This window comes from Lissotriton vulgaris, chromosome 1_2 (genome assembly GCF_964263255.1).
Source record: "Lissotriton vulgaris chromosome 1_2, aLisVul1.2, whole genome shotgun sequence".
Taxonomy (NCBI): Eukaryota; Metazoa; Chordata; class Amphibia; order Caudata; family Salamandridae; genus Lissotriton; species Lissotriton vulgaris.
This window is the reverse complement of record NC_141686.1, coordinates 355998478-356019876: the sequence shown is the minus strand read 5'-3', so window position 1 is coordinate 356019876 and position 21399 is coordinate 355998478. Positions and strand designations below refer to the sequence as shown.

The following is a 21399-nucleotide window of genomic DNA, read 5'->3' as shown; positions in this document are numbered from 1 at the left end:
GCCCACGCTACAAGGTACTACGTTGTTAAAGATAGCGTGACTGAAAGGTCTCGTTGTGCCTTGTGTGCACCCACGACTTGCTCCCTGGAGCAACTGTAGCTCCCACCTCTTCCAGAGGCGAATTCATTCTCCAAATTGGGAGGGTGCCAGCTTCTGGTGTTGCAGTCTTTTTCCTGTGGGGAGGATAGCGATCCTGCACTCGTGAAGGTGCCACTGGGTGTCTGAGGACCTAATCTGGATGGACAAAAATGTGTAACTGTTTCCTTCCGCCTTTGGTGGTCCCTTAATCTAATCAAAGTGTCGACAGCAGGGGCAATCTGTATCGTTGGCTGTTGTAGTTTGAGTAGCTGAGGGGCTAAGTCGCAAGGTGTAGAGAGAACCTGTGATTTCTTGACCATTACAGGTATACGGAGTACGCTATAATGGGAATGTTGTTGTTTATGCAAGTGTGTTAGCGGAAAAGTGGATTACCTCTGAACAGCCTGGATATATATTTCTGTTGCTTTTAATGTGGAAGGGATTGCTTGTATTTATTTATTTTATTTATTTATTTATTTGTGTGTTTTGTAAAGCGCGCAGCGGCCCCAACGGGGCATCCCGGCGCTGAAAAACTCTGATAACAGGAGGAACAGGGTCGGGGTGCCAGACTAGGAGTAAAAGAGAAGGGTTTTAAGGGATTTGCAGAATGCTGGTTCTGCCTGGCAGGTGCATAGAGCTAACGGAAGCTTGTTCCAGTGCTGGATGGCACAAACCTCAAAGGTTTTTCCACCTGCACGGGAACGTTTGAATCGGGGAGTTTCTAGGAAAAGTAGGGAGTTTGAGCGAAGTGCCCTGAATTTAACGTATGGGCGTAGGGTATTTTTCAGATGGGCCGACCCATTGCCTTTAGATGCACGGAAAGCCAGCGTCATTGCTTTGAAAACGCATCTTTCCGCGATGGGTAGCCAGTGCAGTTTACGGAGGTGAGGAGAGATATGATGTCTGGCAGGGATTCTTTCCACCAGCCGGGTGGCGGCGTTTTGGACCGTCTGTAGTTTGTGACACAGGCCTGCTGTGATACCAAGATAAAGGGCATTGGCATAGTCAAGATGGGATATGATTAATGTCTGGATCACAGTCTTACGGCAGTCCTCCGGCAGATAGTTAATGAGCCGTTTAATTGTTTTGATTTTGGCAAAGCAAGAGGCTGCGACTGTTTGTACCTGGGTGTTGAAGCTGAGACGGGTGTCCCAGCGTACTCCTAAGTTTCTCACCGAGTCTTTAGGCGTGGGGGCCTGGCATAGGTCTTCAGGCCACCACAGACTAGCGTCCAGGGGAGAAGGAGAGTTAAAAAATAGGATCTCCGTTTTATCTGCATTGAGACGGAGGGAATTAGCATCCATCCAATTAGAGTAATCTCTAAGGCAGGATTGCAGCGGGTCAAAAGCAGATGCAGAGGGGGTATCGAACGTGAAAAGTATTGTATTGTGTGTATGTTGCTTACAAGTCTGAATGGATAATGGTGCAAGCGAACGCCTAGGACAATTATATATATGTGAATGCCGTTCTGCTGCTAATGGAAGAGTTTGAAAATGTCATATAACTGTAAAGTATATACGCAATATGTATGCCGTTTTGATTTCAATGTGCGTGCAATACAAAGACCAGTGTTGTATACATACCGTGTGGAGTCTTTTGTAGCGTCTACAGGGTGTTGTGAGGTTGAGGGTTGTGCCAACACTTTACACTTTGACCCTGAGGATAAGCCTGACTGCTCTGTGCCAAGCTATCCAAGGGTGAGCATAGATTATCAGACAAGTGTATCATACTCATCCAATCTACGACAGTGGATTCTGCCTGGCTTAGATTCACACCAACCGCTGGGTCTAACAAATTCCTAATAATAAATACATTGAAAAAAAATGTAAGCTGCATCAATTTTGCACCCAAGACCACCTCAATCTGTCCCAACTCTCGACATGTTTTTGAAGAGCTATGTCTTCAGCTTCTTGCTTAGCTCAAGAAGTGATGAGAGGCTCTGATATGTTGAGGGAAGTCGTTCCACACTTTAAGAGTGATGTATTAGAAGGGTTGGCCTCTGGATCTGTTTCTGTGTATGCATGAGATGTGTCTGAGTATGATTCTGGCTGAACGGAGGTGCATAGGGGGTTGATGGAAGGAGATGCAGCTGTTAATTTAGGCTGGGATTTGTTGGGTAGTGTCTTGAATATATAGGTGAGGAGTTTGAACTGTGGACGCTTATGTATCTGGAGCTAGGGAGCTGTTATATGTGTTCTGAGTGGGAGATTGAGGATACGTCTAGCTGCTGCGTTTTGGGTGGTTTTCAGCCTTCTGGTGAGCTGTTTGATGATTCCTGCATAGAGAGAGTTCCTGTAGTCCAAACTACTGTTGATGGTGTGTGGATGACCGTCTTGTGGTGATTCTCCGGGAGATATTTGAAAATGTTCTTTAGGGTGTGGAAGCAGTGACGGCATTGACCTGGGTGAACCAGTCCACCTTTTTGTTAATGATGATTCCTAGGTTGCTGACATGCAAGCTGGAGGTGGGAGTTGGTCCTAGTTCAAGTTCAAGTTCAGGAATTTGTATAGCGCACTACTCACCCAGAGGGTCTCAAGGCGCTCTAGGGAGGGTGGGTGCGTTACTTATCGAATAGCCAGGTTTTTAGCTGCTTTCTGAAGGAGAGGTGGTTCTGTGTAAGGCGGAGGTGAGTGGGGAGAGAATTCCAGGTTTTGGCCGCTAAGTAGGAGAAGGATCTTCCTCCCATGGTGGATCTGTGGATACGCGGAATTGCGGCGAGGGCTTGATTGGATGATCGTAGTTGGCGGGTGGGTGTGTAGAAGGACAGACGTGTTTTGAAGCATTCGGTTCCTAGGTCGTAGAGGGCCTTGTGTGAGTGGGTGAGGAGACGGAACGTTATTCTCTTGTTGACGGGGAGACAGTGGAGTTCCTTCAGGTGACCGGAAATGTGAGCTTGATGGGGGATGTCCAGTATGAGTTTGGCTGAGAAGTTTTGGATGCGTTGGAGTTTTTTCTGTAGTTTGGCTGTGGTTCCGGCAGAAAGGGTATTTCCATAATCCAGTCGGCTGGTGACCAGTGCGTGGGTGACTGTCCTTCTTGTTTCTGTGGGGATCCAACGGAAGATTTTTTTGAGCATGCGTAGGATGTTGAAGCATGAAGATGAGACGGCATTGACTTGTCTGGTCATCGAGAGGGAGGAGTCTAGGATGAAGCCCAGGTTGCGTGCGTGATCTGTAGGTATGGGTGCTGTGCCCAGGGCCGGTGGCCACCATGAGTCGTCCCAGGCAGAGGGGGATGATCCTAAGATGAGGACTTCCGTTATGTCCGAGTTTAGTTTTAAACGGCTGTTCTTCATCCATTCGGCTACTCCGTTCATTCCTTCGTGAAGATTGGTTTTGGCGGTGTTTGCGTCATTTGTGAGGGAGAGGATCAGCTGGGTGTCGTCTGCGTAGGAGATGATGTTGAGGTTGTGTTGTCGCGCGATGGATGCGAGGGGACTCATGTAAACGTTGAAGAGGGTGGGACTGAGTGATGATCCTTGTGGTACGCCGCAGATGACTTCGGTGGCCTCTGATTTGAATGGGAGGAGGCGGACTCTCTGGGTTTCAGGTGGAGTCCCATGGACAGGTGATGTTTCCAAAGATCAACACTTCGATCTTGTCAGTGTTGAGTTTGAGGCGGTTAAACTTCATCCTAGTGACTACTTCCATCATGCAGGCAGTAAACTTGTTCCTTTTGTTGTGGATTTTGTCTGAGAGGGACAGTATTAGTTGTGTGTCGTCAGTGTAGGAGAGGATATTGATGTAGTGGGTATGGATGGCGTTGGCCGGTGGGGTATTTAAGTGATAAATAGTGTTCTGCTGAGGGATGAACCTTGAGGTGCTCCGCAGATGAGATTTCCAGTTTCCAAGGAGTGTGATGTCAGGTTGACTGTCAGAGTTCTTTTTGTCTGGAAAGAGCAGATCAATTGTGTGCAGGTTCTTGAATCTCGTCCTTGTGAAGGCACCTGAAGAGGATGAGATATGGTACCATGTGACACACCGCCAAGAGGTTCACTAGGATGACGGCCTTACTGTCTCCTCTGTCTAGGATCATGCAAATGGCGTAGGTAGGTTCACTGGGCGCTGTTCCCAAGTCAAGTCAAGTCAAGTCAAAGAATTTATATAGCGCACTACATACCCAGAGGGTCTCAAGGCGCTTAGGGAGGGGAGGAGGATTACTTGTCAAATATCCATGTTTTAAGTTGCTTTCTGAATGCTAGGTGGTTCTGGGTAAGGCGAAGGTAAGTGGGGAGTGAGTTCCAAGTTGTAGCTGCCAGGTATGAGAAGGATCTTCCTCCCATGGTGGTCTTGTTGATGCGGGGTACAGTGGCGAGGGTTTGGCTGGAAGAACGTAGTTGTCGGGAGGGGGTGTAGAAGGACAGTCATGAGTTGAGGCATTCTGGTCCGATGTCGTAGAGTGATTTGTGTGCGTGGGTCAGCAGTCGGAAAGTGATCCTCTTATCGACGGGCAGCCAGTGGAGGTCTTTCAGGTGGCCAGAGATGTGTTCGTTACGCGGGATGTCTAATATGATCCTGGCTGAGGCGTTTTGGATTCGTTGGAGTTTCTTCTGGATTTTAGCGGTAGTACCTGCGTAGAGGGTGTTTCCGTAGTCCAGTCGGCTCGTGACCAGAGCATGGGTGACTGTTTTTCTGGTTTCGGTGGGGATCCAGCGAAATGTTTTTTTGAGCATGCGAAGAATGTTGAAGCAGGATGAGGATACGGCGCTGACTTGTCTGTTCATTGAAAGTGAAGAATCCATGATAACGCCTAGGTTCCGTGCGTGGTCTGTCGGGATGGGTGCTTTTCCAAGGGCTTCTGGCCACCAAGAGTCGTCCCATGCAGAGGGGGATGTACCTAAGATGAGGACTTCTGTTTTATCTGAGTTCAGTTTCAGACGGCTGTGTTTCATCCATTCGGCAACTTCTTTCATTCCTGCGTGTAGGTTGGTTTTGGCGGTGCTGGGGTCATTGGTGAGAGAAAGGATCAGTTGAGTGTCATCCGCGTAGGAGATGATGTTGAGATTGTGTTGGCGAGCGATGGCCGCAAGGGGGCTCATGTATACGTTGAAGAGGGTGGGACTGAGTGAGGATCCTTGTGGTACGCCGCAGATGACTTCAGTGGCCTCGGACTTGAATGGTGGAAGGCGGACTCTCTGGGTTCTTCCGGTGAGGAACAAGGTGATCTATTCAAGTGCTTTTCCTTGTATTCCGATGTTTCTGAGGCGTTGTAAAAGGGTGCTGTGGCAGACTGTGTCGAAGGCTGCAGAGAGGTCGAGGAGGATGAGGGCGACTGTGTCTCCATTGTCCAGTAGAGTTCGAATGTCGTCTGTTGCTGCGATGAGGGCGGTCTCAGAGCTGTGTTTTGCTCGGAAGCCAGATTGTGAGGAGTCGAGGGATTTGTTGGCTTCGAGGAAAGCGGCGAGTTGGTTGTTGACAGCTTTCTCGATGACTTTGGCCGGGAAAGGAAGGAGCGATATGTGAGGAGCTGGTCAAGCACTTCTAGATGGTTTTCTCTAGGACTTTGGCCATGTATGATAGGAGGGTGATTAGTCCGTAATTGGAGAGTTTGGTGAGGTCCTCAGAGGGTTTCCTCAGCAGGGCTGTGACAGCTGCCTGATTCTGGGTTTCTGGAAAGAGGACCGCATTGATGGAGTCTTTCAGGATTGGAGTGAGGACTTCAATGATGGTGGTTAGACCTTTGTTGAAAGTGTGGTGGGGACAAGGGTCTAATGGGGCCCCGGAGTGGATGGTCTTCATGGTTGTAGCAGTCTCTTTTGTGGAGATGGTGTTCTACATTGTCAAGGTCCATTCTTCAGCTCCTTCCAAAAGAAATTACAGAGTTTGTTCCAATGGGTCTTTTAAAGGGAGATGTTGCTGGTGGTGGCTGCAGCACAATGAATTTTCTGAATATGAAGAAGATTTATTTGGTGCTGTTGTTCCTGGCTTCGATGCATTGGGTGTGGGCTGTTCACTTGGCATTTCAGACATGCTGGTGGAAGCATGTCTGGTCAGATTAGAAGATGTAATTGTCTGCGGTGTCTTGGATCATTCTCCATTTGCTTTCCAGGTGCTTACAGTGCTGCATTGCCATCCTGAGTTCTTCTGTTTACCAGCTGGCTTGCTTTTGTGATCTTGAGTTTTCTTTTGTGCTTGAGGGGGGCCAGGTTGTTGGTGCAGGTGTTGATCCATTCATTGAAGTTTTGGATATCTTCCACTAGGTTGCTGGTGTGCTTTGAGAGGCGTCTGGAGAGGACAGAAGCCCAGTCCTTCTCCAAGGTGTTTTTCCAGCAGCGTGACCTGTCCAGAGCTAGCGGATCTCCTGCGATTCAGGGTGATGGGCTTGAAACTCGAAAGGGTGTTGTCAGTTTAGGTGATAGGTTTTTGTTTGTAGACTCTGATGTTGTTTAGTGTGGAGAAGAGAGGGGCCAGGAAGTGTTTAGCCGTGTGGGTGGGTCTGGTGATGTGCTGAGTAAGGTTGAGGTTCATAAGGCTTTTGAGGAGGGTGTTTGAATTTCAGTCATTACGGTCCTCTGGGTGAAAGTTCGGGTCCCGAAGGAGGATGAAAGTTCTGTAGTTGATGGTAATCTCAGAACTAGATTAATTTCAATTTCCAGTCTTTCTGTTACACGTAACAATATCTCTATATTATGAAAGTCAAGACGAGCCTTTTTCCCTTTTATCTTCTGTATTTTACTTTGGGACTGCTGACTTTTGGAATTCACTTTGTTGTTAACTTAGAGAGACACAAGGCGGCTAGTTCACTTTAATTCCAAACAGTTTAAGGTCTCTGGATGCTTCAATCTCTGACCCAATGAGAACCTCATTTAGTTTGTGAACATCTGAGGGAAAAAAAGAACATTGGGGTTTTCCCCACACGGGGTTCGGTCCATGTGAAGGTCACCTTCCTCAGATAGAAACCGTTGTATCCTCTCTGGTTAATTACTTGATGTCTTGAATACTACGTGGAAAACACATCCAGTCTCCTCTGATCCCATACTCTTTACCAAGAGACTAAAACGGCCAAAGTGTACCCCAATCACACTGAGAGTGGATAGTTCCCCTTCTAACAATGCTATGATGTGACTGGCTGTGATGCCAGCAGATTATTCGTCAGGGTACCACTGTGTTCACTTGCACCCCTAAGGGTAATGCTGCTGACTGAGGGTGGGAGGGTAGGTATGTGTCTGTCTGGCTGGCTGGCTGGCTGTTTGCTGTTACATGCTGGTTGTCCTGTGTCCCTGATGTACCTCACAACCTGACCATTTCTATTGCTTTGGCTCCCCTACCTGATACTGGAAGTAGGTGGGGAAGGTGGGGTGGGATCTTGAAATCCCTTTAAGGTGTGGCTCACTGGTTAGAGGTGGCAGACCCGGGAGCAGAGGACAGCCCAGAACCAGGGTTCAATTCCCGACGCTGCAGGGTCAAGGACCAGGGTCGGCGGACTCGATAATTCTCACCTCGGTGCCTACTCTAACCAGGGATCACACTCGTCAACTCTGGGCATTAGCTTGCCTCATCTCCACAATGGCCCCCCACATATGCCGGGGATGCCTGGTTTCACCTTGGAGATACCCAGTAGGGACCATCTCACAGAGAAAGCCAGGACGGGTTCCCCAGTGGTCTATTGCGCAGAGATACTCCTTCGGAAGTCGATTCTAGCGCGTTAGAAACCCGCAATTAATTAATTAATTAATTGTAGGAGCAGCTTTCCTCTGAGCTCAGAAAAATCCAGCTTCCTTCTTTTCAGACACTTTGAGCTCTGTGTCTTTATCAGTCAAACGCCAATTAGGAAAAAAGTGACCTAGAGCAGCTCTGACTCACCTGATCTTTGAACTGTTGAGCCTGGAAAGGAGCAACATCTTACTGGAAGAAAGCTCTGGAACATGTGCACCCGGTACCTCCTGCCTGGAGGTGGCTTCAAACCGGTGAGCTACCACAAACCACAGGCCACTTCCAGCCCAACTGGCCTCAGAGAAACAACAATCATCATCCATGGCAATGGTTCTGTAGAAAGTCATTTTCTGTTGGTCGTTCTGTGACCACAGGTGTCATGGTACCTATCGTCACGGAAAATAACGACCCCAATGCCGCAGCGAACCATGCACAGATGGATCATCAACAGCACCAACACCCTAGCCCCCCTCAAGAAAAACAACAACACCCACGCCAAGAAAGCTAGATGGTTTACCACCGAACTTCAAGAGTCCAGACGTACCTGCTGCCGCCTCGAACAGGACTGGAGGAACACCAAATCCACAGAAGCCCACAACAACATCAGAGCTGCCACCAAAGGCCACCACCAACTCATCAGAAAAACAAGTAAAAAAGAGCTTGAAGACAGAATCTCCACCCACACACACAGCAGCAAAGAACTCTTCAACATCATCAAGGAGTTCGCCCAAACTACCAGCGAGTCCACTGACATCCCACACTCATACAACACCTCTGCGACAAACTCAACACTTTTTTCCAACACAAAATCAAGAGCCTCTACGACAACTTTGATGAAGACAACTAACACACTGAACCCTCACCAACAACCCCGACACCATGAAGCCAACGATCAACAACTGGGCAGCCCTCACCTCCGAAGGCACACTGAAGACAATTAACTCAATCCACTTCGGGGCCCCCACGGACCACTGCCCCCACCACATTTTCAACAGAGCTCCCGACACCATCGCACCCATGCTCCGCCACACCATCAACCGCTCCCTGGCAACCGCAACGTTCCCATCGACTTGAAACACCGCGAGATCAACTCCCTCCTCAAGAAACCCTCGGTGGACCCCACCGACCTCAAAAACAACAGACGCATCTCCCTGCTCCCCTTCACAGCGAAAATCATTGAGAAAGCCATTAACAGCCAACTCGCCACATTCATCGAAGAGCACAATATCCTCGACGGCTCCTAATCCGGCTTCAGAAAAAACCACAGCATAGAAACCGCCCTCCTCACCCCAACAGACGACATCTGCACCCTACTGGACAAAGAAGAAACAGCAGCCCTCATCCTCCTCGACCTCTCAGCGGCGTTCAACCCAGTCTCTCACCGCAACCTAATACACAGACTCCACAACGCAGTGATTCAAGAGAAGGCCCTCGACTGGATCAGCTCCTTCCTCTCCGGCAGAACGCAGCGGGTCAGACTCCCCCTTTCCTCTCGGATCCGACATCAACCACCTGAGGAGTCCCCCAGGGGTCATCGCTCAGCCCTACGCTCTTCAAAGTCTACATGGCTCCGCTCGCCCCCATTGTCAGAACTTACGGACTCAACATTGTGTCATACGCAGACGACACCCAACTCATCCTCTCCCTTTCCAACGAACCCAACACCGCCAGACACAATTTTCGAGAAGGCATGGAAGCTCTTGCCAAATAGATGAAGAACAGCTGCCTTCAACTAAACACCAACAAAACAGAAGTACTCATCATGGGCCCACACCCCGACATCTGGAATGACACCTGGTGACCCCTCGCCCTCTGAAGTCCGCCCACCCCCACGGACCACGCAGGCTACCTGGGAATGATTCTTGACTCCGAACTCAAAATGGACCGCCAGATCAACACCGTCTCATCATACTGCTTCCACATCCTACGCCTCCTACACAAGACCTTCAAATGGATCCTCCTCGAACACAGAAAGACCGTCACTCATGCCCTGGTCACCAGCAGACTCGAGTACGGCAACGCACTCTACGCCGGAATAAACAAAAACTTCACACGCAAGCTACAGAACATCCAAACGTCGGCACAAGACTGGCCCTCGACCTGCCAAGACATTGCCACTTCTCCCAGCATTTGCGCAGACTCCACTGGCTCCGCATTGAAGCTAGAGTCACCTTCAAGATGCTCACCCACGCTCACAAGGCCCTCTACGACACCTGACCAGCATACCTGAACAGCCAACTCAAATTCCAGGCACCCCAAATGACCCAACAATCATCCCAGCTCTCCTACGCTGTGGTCCCCTGCACCAGAAAGACCAGATCAGGCGGCCGCTTCTTCTCCTTCCTCGCGGCCATTGCCTGGAAAGCCCTCCTGCTCCATCTCCAACAGACAACATCTCTCCACATCTTCACAAGAAACCTCAAAACCTGGCTCTTCAACAGACCCCCTCCTTGATGGACAGGAACCTGTGAAACCCCCCGTCCCCCTGCGCCTTGAGACCCTCAAGGGTGAGAGGTAGCTCTTAACAAAGGTGTGATTGATTGATGGCACTCGGGAACCAAGCGCATACTGATAGATCTAAAAGAGACAGACAAAGCACAAGACATCAGGACTGCATGGTAGCAGAATAAAACATTGTCACAGCTCTCCTGAAACAATTAGGATTTTACAGTGGGAAGGAATTAATTGAGGGGCCAAAGATAGCTCAATTTGGATATGCTGCCTAAGCTCACCGAAGGTCCCCTGCTCACATCTAGCATTCTGGAAGGAAAGTATATGACGCAGGACCCCGGTGCTAGCTTGCAGAAGCGACATGGGAGTGTGGGACAACAACACGTCCACCAATGAGGTTGGGATGTCTTTGCACTCTGTAAAAGACATGATGAGCATTTTAAAGTGGATCAGTTTTGTGCCTGTAAACCATTGAAGAAGCATGATATTTCAGCATCGCCGACTTTAGCATTATTGGTATATTGTGACTACACTGTAGTCTTCTCAGTGTAGTTTCCAGCAAGCCGAGGTAGAAAATAAAGGCTCTTACCTCCTCCACTTGTTTAGGGCTGTGGTGCAATGGAAATATCATATTATGATCCACGGTTGTAAAATGCAAGAAGAGCAAACCTTATTAATTTAAGGATGGAAAGTTAAATGTGGTGACCAGGTTCTTAATCTTTTCAGCTACAACCGGGATGGGCCAGTGGTCCAACTTCCCAGCTGATGTTGTTCCACCAACGACTAGAACTTCAGTTTAATCTCTGTTCATCTGAATACATTTAGTAGTCATCAGGACATGAATGACTGTCAAGCAGACCCCCAGATGACTGATGGAATTGTCAGAATCCTAATCCAGTGTATGGAAGAGCTGTGTGTCATCGGCATAGGCTTACACTTTAAACCAAAGGAGTGGACTAACCCCTCAGTGCTGCCACAAACAGATTAAAGAGAGAGGGTGAGGTAGCATAGCCCTTGAGTTGCTTAGTTATATTGCTGAGCGGAAGAGCAATGTTCTGGAACCCCGACACTGATAGGAGCAGAATGATTGGAAAGTCTAGTCTGCCTGCAATGCCTTCCATCGAGGGATATTAGACTAAAAGCAAGTGTATGACAGTCTCTAATGCCATTTAGAGACTGGACTCAGTCCTTAAGCTTCCTGCACCACTAAAAACATCGGCTGCAACTGGAAGCTTTCAAGTCACGGCAGCAGAATCCTATTCCCGTGGACTCCAAAGAGGGCACTGACTCAGCACTGCCTTTATCTCAAATTGAGTACCTTGCAGCTACCAGACCAGTTGAGGTCTTAATTAGTCTAACCCCGCTCTATGTCTTGACTTGATACCAAGCACTGGAACTTGGTAAACTGAACACAGAGTGCCCAACCTTTAAAAAAAAAGTGTAAACACGTACAGTGAAAATGTATCCCCTTTTGGGACATGCCATCTTCCCAGTGCGTATTGTCATTTCCCCAGTTTCCCTTTGAGACTCCCTTGTACTAACCACAATGTTTGGTGGGTGATCCATTTGCCTTCCCACCATGGTAGGAGAGTTACCCCAGCATCAGCCACGGTCGGCAGTAGGAGTTCCTGCAGGGCGGTGACGTGGGGAGGGGGAGGGGCAGGGGCAGGGTGGGGGGTAGTAATGTATGGATTACGGAATTTAACAGGTAAGTAAACATATTAAATTAATAAAACAAATTTCATTGCGTGCACAGCATCACCAAATGCGATGCAGTGCGCGCAACGAAATTCGGTTTATTTATTTATAAAGAGGCCATCCAGTGTAGCAATAAAAAAAGGTTCACTTTGCCCAATTCTGCATCTTTATCAATAGGCCTTCCAGAATGTTCCTTTGTTCGAAAAAATCAGTTGGGGTGTGGATATCCAGTGTAACATAATTCACCGAATGGCCCATTTAATGCTTAACCACACCTTACAGTTTTTTGTGTTTACAAGCGCTTCATCAGAGAGTGTGTGTGTGTGTGTGTGTGTGCGTGTGTGCGTGTGTGTGTAAGCAACTATATTGTTAAATGTTTTGAGAAGGGCATGTTTTTTGTGTGGTTTTACAGAAAACTGTTACATCCCCCCTCCAACTGCTGACATCGGATCCGGGTGTGGCTGGTTGGTATACAGAGGTCAGGGGTGGGTTGTGAGCACTGAGGGAAGGAATGTGCAGCAGGGGCAGACAGACATCATCTAATGCAGAGGATTTTCAGCCCAGGCTGCAGGCCTGTCTGCATGGCTTGCTCTCGCACCCCCGTCCATCCACAGACTCACTGACCCTCCTTCAGACTTTTCTGGATGGTCAGATCAAGGCATTACTTGTCTTTCATGACTGCTTCAAAATCCTCGGCAAGTAAGATGTCCTGGAAGTCCTGCTACTGCTGCTGGTGCTGCTGCTGTTTTTATGCATCTATTGATCATGTTGACTGCTCATCGGAACAGCACTGGACGGAGGGAGGCCAGATTGCAGAGCGACTGGTTCCCCAGAATCCGCGAAGCCCGGGGTCCAGAGAGGAGGAACGAGCACCATGATTGCTGGTTGCAGGACAACAATCTCCTTGCCCGATTGGCCAAAAAAGCTTCAGAGGTGGGGGGGGAGATTAACAAGATTGGTTGCAGGAGAGCTCTTGCCCATTGTTTTCAACAACCTTTATTGAAAACTGTAGCTTTCTAATTTGACTTCTATGTCCAACTTGGAAGTGTTTTAGTAAAGAAAAAATCTCATGTCCTAATCCTCTGTTCCATAGTAACACTTTCAACAGTAGGGTGCATTTCGGAGAACTAACGTGTACACGCAGCGTAGACGGCATAAGTGTACCATTTGCAAGTCTATGCAAGTAAGTAAGCTAATATTTTAAATTTTGTAAAATCAGTATTCGCATGCATCGGGTTCCTGGCAGCCACATGGGCTGCTTGTCAGCTGTTGAGGGTAGTAGGGGAGGCGGGCCGGTCGGAGCCCAGCTCAGCGGCTCATCACTAAGGCAGGAAGAGACTTTTGCCGCTGATTAAGACGTGGGTGTGGCTGGAGGGGGAGCAGATGCAGCTTTGAAGCTGCAAATAAAATGAAAGTGCGATGCTTGGAAAATGGGCGGCGCCATTGTTCCAGGTGGGTACGTTGTTGTGCCTGTAGTAGGAAAAACTCATTACAGAAAATGGAGCACACACCATGGAACAACCAAGTAAATGTGCTAATAGCCATCGGAGGATACAAATAGCAACATACTCATACTAAGGAGGGACTAATAAGCCTCAAATGAATCAGACGTCAGCATTTACGAAAGACAAAGACACAAGCCAATCACAAAATAAGGGCAGGGAAGTGAGCGAAGCTTCTCTCCGAACCGTATGGAACTACCACTGATCTCCGCAGAGCAGTCTCTGCATACTGGCTCAGGCTCAACCTAATAAAGGACTCTACCCGTTCCAGAGAACACCCATCTTGATGGAATGAAAAATACGTTTTCCTTCCCAGTCCCACTATCATAAAAAAGGTTTTTGATTTGTTAACAAGACACCCGGTTCAGCTTTGAAAGTTGAATAAGAGCCAATTAAGCGTTCTAGGACCAGAGGTGTCCTAGCCATCAAAACCGCATCATCTGCATGGAAGAGAGCAGGCAGTGATAAGCCACCTGCTGATGGAACATCTCTGCACTGTGCGGTCAAAACTTCATTACATTTATTGGTGTACAAGGAAAAAAGAGAGAGAGCAAGGACACCCCCCTGTTGCACCCCCTTTTAAATTTTAAATATTTACGAGCATTCCCCCTGTTTACCAAACCTGACCACTGCCTCTGCCTCTCTATACGTCTCCCTAATAAAAAGAATTATGGAGTTGTCCACGCCCATCGACTCCAAAAGAACCCACAATTTTGAGTGGTTTACGCAGTTGAAGGCCACGGACAAGTCCACAAAAGCCATATAAAATTGGCCCTTTTTTGCACAAACATATTTGCTGCAAGTAAGGGGGAATTTTGTCATTGGTTGATCGTACCCCTCCCCTTTCTAAACCCGTATTGTATCTCAGCTAAGACATTATTAACAAATGCCCATTCCTCCAGTCTATTTAGGAGCAATCTCCCCATTAGTTTGCTAGCAGGGCGATTGGGCGGTAGTTTGCCAGATTCGAGGGATCCCCCTTCTTGTATATTGGGATAGTCATGGATTGTTTCCAAGATACTGGGAGTCCCAATTTGGAAACAGTATTAAAAACTTGGGTCAAGAGTGGAGCCCATACATTTTTATGTACAAAGAAATATTCAGAGGAACCTCATCTGACCCTGCTGCCTTTAGGGCAGGCGATTGAGAGAGCGCAAGCTCAGTTTCCTCTAATGAGAATTCCATCCCCAGATGGGCAGTCATCAAGTCCTAAGGTTTTTTGTAGCGCTATCCATCTCTACTTTGCAAGTGCTCTGTAAGTGAGACACCCAGGTCGATTGATCTATATGAATATCAAGAGAGGGGCCGCCCTGATCCTCCAGAAGAAGGGCATTTACCACCCTCCAAAATGCCTTGGTATCGTTACTCCTCGAAGCCTCATACAAATTTACCCATGCTTCATCCCGTAAATCCTTTTTTTTCCTCACCGCCTTAGCTGTCTTATAGTCAGCTCGTATCTTCCTTATCAAGTCTTTTTTTCTGGGACTTGTTTTAAGAGCAGTGCGAAGATCTTTGGAGGCCTTCGAACAATTTGTCTCAAACCCCCTTATCAACGATAGAGTGTTTCTTGTAGCTGGATGTAAAAGATTAGAATTTATAGATATTAAAATTTTACTAAATGCTATTACTACTTGATGACTATCAGTATTGGTGTCTAAGCAGGATTCAATGTCAGGTAACACCTCCTTTACATCCTTTGGGAGGAAGGAAATAGAGTTAATTTTCTCCTATTTAAGAGTAGATACATTTTTCCTTCTCAGAATTGGTTTTGGGGCAAATATAGAGCTTGACTTAGCAGAAAGAGGCCAAACAAAACAAAAAGTATGATCACTGAACTCTGTCAACTCGGCTATGGATGACTTAATACATCTCTTAAAATTAGTCTGAATAATTGTAAAATCAGATGTCAAGGTAACTCCAGTACGTTAAAAGGTGAGGGGGAGGGGTTGACCAGTCATGGGGTGACACAGATTTATTATAACTAGGTCCCAAGTTAATGAAAAACTGTTTGAAATGTGTCCATAGTTATGATTCATAAATGGACTAGCAACAAACAAATCATTAGCATCAGTTTCCCCACAAATACGTTGGTCCGAATTGGGGCTACAGTACACATGAAAACACCCAGCTCAAGAAAGAAAGATCTGAAGGTGTGTAGTATGTTAACAGAGATTCCAATATTACTGCCAGCTCATCTGTCACCTGTGTAGGATTCTTAAAATTATTATTATACAAATTAATGCATAACAAATCAATTTTCCCAGAACCTTCAGCCACGATAACATGGGGCGAGTTATTGATAAGGATCACCTTACCTAGGGTGATTGTGTTTGCTATAATTCTGAGAAATCCCCCTTTAGATCTACCTGCTGCTGATGGAACTGCTGGCGCAACAAAGGAGTTGTAACCATTTACATAGACAGACTGCTCTGCCCAATTTCCCTGAAAGCAGATATCAGAATTCGTAAACACTTTATGCCAATTTTGATTATCCTTTTTATTTTCATAACACGCTATATTCCTAGAGAGAAACTTTATATCACTTAGGGACTCCTGCGACCAAATCGCTGACGGTACTGGTGAGAAGGGTGATGTAGGGTCTATTGCTAAATGCCACTCAGCCAGAAAACTATTAACCCATTTCTCTTCTGTCGTTTCCGTACAAGGATGAGGAAAAACATGTAAACAATCTCCTAACCAAAATATTAGAACAATATAAAATATTAGATTGTTCCCAAAATGGATTTAGATCATACAGCACAGAAATTGTTCTTTTAACAGTTGCTGAATCCCTTTGCAGTACTGCAGATGCCGGCAAAAGCCAGGCTCTGATACTCCTAGATTTAAGTGTGGCCTTTGACACTGTCTCACATGCAATAATATCAACTCGTCTCACTGACCTGGGGGTACAGGGCAAAGGTCTAGCCTGGTTTTCCTTGTTTTTAAAGGAGTGGTCTTTTAAAGTTATACCCCCCCTCATCACAAAAAGGATTGGCTCCTGGCATCCCTCGGGGTTTGGAGCTCAGTCCTACCGTTTTTAATATTCCTATCAGACCTCTGGCGGAGGTAGTGAAATATTTTGAAATATCTCACTAGTGTTGTATGCTGATGACACTCAGATAATTATTTCCTTGACTGGCTTTTATCAATCTAAAAACTGTGTTTGCCAAATGGATGCACGACAACTGTTTAAAACTTAACCAAGGAGTACCCAGCCTAGCTGCCTGGATGCAATTTGACATGCCCTCCAGAACACTACGGTCCACCAATCTAAACCTGTCCCACATCCCTCATCACAGCAGAGCCAGATGGGAGGTTTTTCCTCCATGTCTTTACCTCCGAACCGATGGAATTCTATGTCTCCTAATCTTGGAAAGATTCAATATCACTTACTGTACCCGAAACGGTGGAGGACCCAGCTCTTCTCCATCTGGGCTGACTATTTCAACTCTCTGCTGCTGTGTTTCTTAGGATCCTTTTATGTCCCTTGATGATATTGTCTGACACCTGGACCCTCACCTTCCCCTTAGGGAAGGCAGCCTTCAGGTGTTGTGCTTTCTAAGGTTCTGCTCCCCTCTTGTAAAGGGTCAAAGTGGTAACACCCTTGCAGCAAGTGCCTTTATCAGCCGCAGTATTAAGATACAGTGCACACCAATTCCCAGCCCAGTGAAAGCCTGAAACGGACCCAAAATAGAGCATGCACCTACATGTTCGCCTCCTCTTTTTGTACCTCATGAGTATCTACCTGTGCACTTCCTCCGTTTGTATGCCCTGGGCGAGCTTCTCTAAAGAATCTTTTGATCCTTCTACTGCCAACCATGGCATTTGTCTATCAGATCATTACTTGATGTCTGCTGTGTTCATCGAGTCACTCCGCTGCTTTAGCTGTGAAGGAACCCTGCAGAGCAAGCACACAGACATAAGGGAGTATGATGAAAAGGGAGTAAGGTGAAGCTGATTTTAAGAAATTCCCAACTGTGTAAATGCTGCACTCACCTGAATCTAATGGTTATCTTGTCCCACTCTGCCAGTGCTCCATCCCCCACCTAGCACCAAACCGAAGACATTCAATCAATCAATCAATCAATCAGAGTACTTGTAGAGCTTGCTACTTACCCGTGAGGGTCTCAATTCGCTGAGGGGAAGGGGTGCTGCAACAGCTAGAAGAGCCAGGTCTTGAGGAGTCTTCTGAAGGCGAGTAGGTCTTGGGTCTGCCATAGGTGGGTAGGGAGTGTGTTCCAGGTCTTGGCGGCCAGGTAGGAGAAGGATCAGCCGCTGAAGGTCATTCGTTGGATGCGGGGGACAGCGACCAGGGCGAGGCTGGCGGAGCAGAGCTGGCAGGTGGGGGTGTAGGAGCCGAGTCTGCTGTTGAGGTAGGCTGGTCTAGCATTGTGGAGTGCTTTGTGTACGTGGGTGAGGAGCTTGAAGGTGATCCTCTTGTTGACAGGGAGCCAGTGTAGGTCTCTCAGGTGGGGGGTGATGTGGCTGCGGCGGGGGACGTTGACGATTAGTCGGGCGGAGGCGTTTTGCATGCGTTGTAGTCGTTGTAGGTGTTTGGCTGTGATTCCTGCGTAGAGTGCGTTGCCGTAGTCCAGTCTGCTGCTGCTGAGGGTCTGTGTCACCGTTCTTCTTGTTTCGGTCGGGATCCACCTCTAGATCCTGCGGAGCATGTGGAGGGTGTTGTAGCAGGAGGAGGAGATGGTGTTGATCTGCGTAGCCATGGAGAGAGACATTCCATCCATCATCTTGTTTGTTTTGCTGTTCACCCTGTGTGGGAAGGGTGTGCCCAGACGTGGGTCCCGTGATCACTAAACCACTGGAGTCAAGCTATCCTGGCTGAAGATGGCTGATAGCCAGAAATTGGTCCTAGGATGCTTGATTCCAGTCCAGAGAAGACATGGATTGGCAGTTCGGGCTGGACTGTTCCCATGAGGCACAGGGTCAAGACTGATTTGCATATGGCCATGTCTGAACTGGGGTGGCTTGGTGAGCAAAATAACGATGCATTAAATCCAGATCTGTGACTGGGGTTGAATGTTTTGCCATTGTGCAACATTCCGTCCATCATCTTGTTTTTTTTTTTTAAATGACATCTTAGCCATGTGCGTCTTTGTAAAGCTGAACCTCTAGCAAGTGGGCACTCCATGTGTGCTCTTTCTGTACTAAGTTACTGTGTGAACACTGGAAAATCACCACTTTTCTGAATTAAGTAAAACATTTAGTTAGATATCTGTCTATAGTGAAATATCTCTTGGTAACTTTCATAAATGGTAATGACCAGATGTCTTTTGCAACTAGTTAAATATTGTGTATTCACATTCTCTTACATTTCCATTTAGTGATTTTAAATCTCATTACATCCAATAGGAAACCAGCCTTGAATGCACAAATGATCGTGAATAATGACAGTAATAATGCAAATATGAAAACAAGTGGTTGGAAAAAAAGAGGTCCAATATTTAGGAAAAGATCTGCATAGAGACTGAGGAACTTGAACATAAACTGATACATCCTGGAAGAGGCACTCCAGAGCAATTCGGTGGATATAAGAGTCTGAGCTATGCACCTCCACGCAACAGAACTAAGAAATGACCTCTAGAGAATTAAGGCAACAACACTGACAAACAACTTCCAGTATAAACAGGCATCCACCACCAGCTTTGATCATGTGTTCGGTATGAGGTAGATACAGCATTGCTCTGCTTCCTATAATGATGGCAGACCACCATTCAGCACGCTAGGTGTATTGTAAACTCTTTCTGGCCATCCACAGGAGCAAGAGAAAAGCACAATGGAGTGGAGTCAGACAATTGAAGGGTAAAGGGAAGAGAGGGTCTCTTATCTACAACAGACTGTCCCAATTTGCTTCGCCCACAATGAAGACTAATCTTCACTCATAAACATGCAAAACCCTTCTGCAATCTAAAGACATAACCACCTACAGCGAAGCTTTACTTGCCACAATTATAATATATATAGTTGATGAGTCTTGTATTTCATTCTGAAATCTGAAATCAAGCATCCAAAATACCACACACATACATGGAATGTGAGAATAACACAAGTGCTTTATCAACCATGTTAGCTCCTCAGGAAATGCAGTATTGGGATGCAGACAAATATAAACCTGACCCAGAGACACTACCCAAGAAAGAAGAATCATACAGCAAGAGCTTTAGTTTGTCATCACTACTAAAGAGCCATCAGCAAACACACACAGGAAAAGCAACGTGCAATTGCGATGAATGTGTGAAGAACTTTAGTCAGTTAGCACTACTAAAAGATCATCAGCGGACATACATGGGGGAAAAACCATACCATTGCAATGAATGTCTGAAGAGCTTCAGTCAATTATCAAATCTTAAAAGTCATCAGCGAACACACACAGGAGAAAAAACATACCATTGCAATGAATGTGTGAAGGCATTCAGTCAGTTATCAATTCTTCAAAGACATCAGCAAACACACACCGGAGAAAAACCGTACCATTGCACTGAATGTGTGAAGGGCTTCAGTCAGTTATCACAACTCCAAGTTCATCAGCGAACACACACTGGGGAAAAACCATACCATTGCACTGAATGTGTGAAGAGCTTCAGTCATTTATCAAATTTCCGAAGACATCAGCGAACACATACTGGGGAAAAACCGTACCATTGTACTGAATGTGTGAAGGGCTACAGTCATTTATCACAACTCCAAGTTCATCAGCGAACACACACTGGGGAAAAACCATACCATTGCACTGAATGTGTGATGAGCTTCAGTCAGTTATCAAATTTCCAAAGACATCAGCGAACACATACTGGGGAAAAACCATACCATTGCAGTGAATGTGTAAAGACCTTCAGTCGGTTATCACAACTCCAAAGTCATCAGCGAACACACACTGGGGAAAAACCATACCATTGCAATGAATGTGGAAGTAATTTTAGTGATTCCTCAACTCTCAGGAATCATCAGCGAACACACACAGGAGAAAAACCATACCATTGCAATGAATGTCTGAAGAAATACCTAAAGTTTAGTTCTTAATATGTTTCTGAAAGGTTGACAGTTAAGTAAAGAATCTTGAGCAGTAAAGAATTCCAGCTCTTAACAGTCCAGAACTATCGACTCCCTACTTTACATTTCTTGAACCTTGTCACTGGAAATAAAAATTGGATTTAAATGTAAAAGAACACAAAAGATACCGATTTTTGATATAAATGATATTCAGGTTCGTTTTTACAAGTAAAAAGAAACTCTTATTTTATAAACTGCAGGTAAATGAATCGGCATAAAAAGTATGTGCTGCCTCGTGAGCAAACAGTGAAACTTTGTGATGCAGTTGGGACGTCCTCCGAGCACAAATAAGATGGATCGTAGCATTCTTAACCATCTGTAAGGTGCTTTTTTGTTGCTGTAGCTGTAGCACATCAGAAGAAAGGATAAATCTTCAGTAGCCAAAGATAGTAGAAACTAATGCTTTCCACCAAGTTCATTTTCACAAATTGTTGAGTCTAGGATGTTCTTCCTGCTGCCGACCATCATCATCATCACCACACCACCACACAGCCAGTCAGTAACAGGAACGAGACTGCTCTTCAGCACACCCATCCTTATACATAACACACTAAAGGGGTTAACTCCAGGGCCAAATTCACTTTACTTTCACGTTATCAGCAACAAGTTCTAAACTGAACAAGTGGTTTGCATGGTCATTATTGGCATAAGAAATTTGAAACCCAATGCTTTAAAAATCTATATTAATGATACATAACCAAACATCCAAACTCCACCTATGGATGGACATCCAAAAGCCTTTAAAAAACAACCTCAATTTACTTTAAATTATGATAGATCAAGTAAAATCATGAGGCTATGAAATGTACACAATGATGACTAGATTGTACATATTAATACGAAATGTATGTTTTTAGATTTGTAATAAAACAACACATTTATTTGAATTCATGGTATTTGACTGCTGATTGTATAGGAGATCTTAAATGTGATTTATTCCCTAAACTATAAAG

At 46.2% G+C, this 21399-nt stretch overlaps 1 protein-coding gene across 1 annotated transcript in view; it reads left to right on the top strand.

Annotated features, from left to right (window-relative positions):
- Positions 1–20711, top strand: part of LOC147736817 (uncharacterized) — a 56645-nt gene extending 35934 nt beyond the window's left edge. Inside the window, exon 2 of the mRNA XM_086953518.1 lies at positions 18749–20711. Coding sequence (XP_086809644.1) covers positions 19424–20416 — 993 coding nt within the window. The 5' untranslated portion in view covers positions 18749–19423 and the 3' untranslated portion in view covers positions 20417–20711. The remainder of the gene's footprint in view (positions 1–18748) is intronic.
- Positions 20712–21399: the final 688 nt, after the last annotated feature.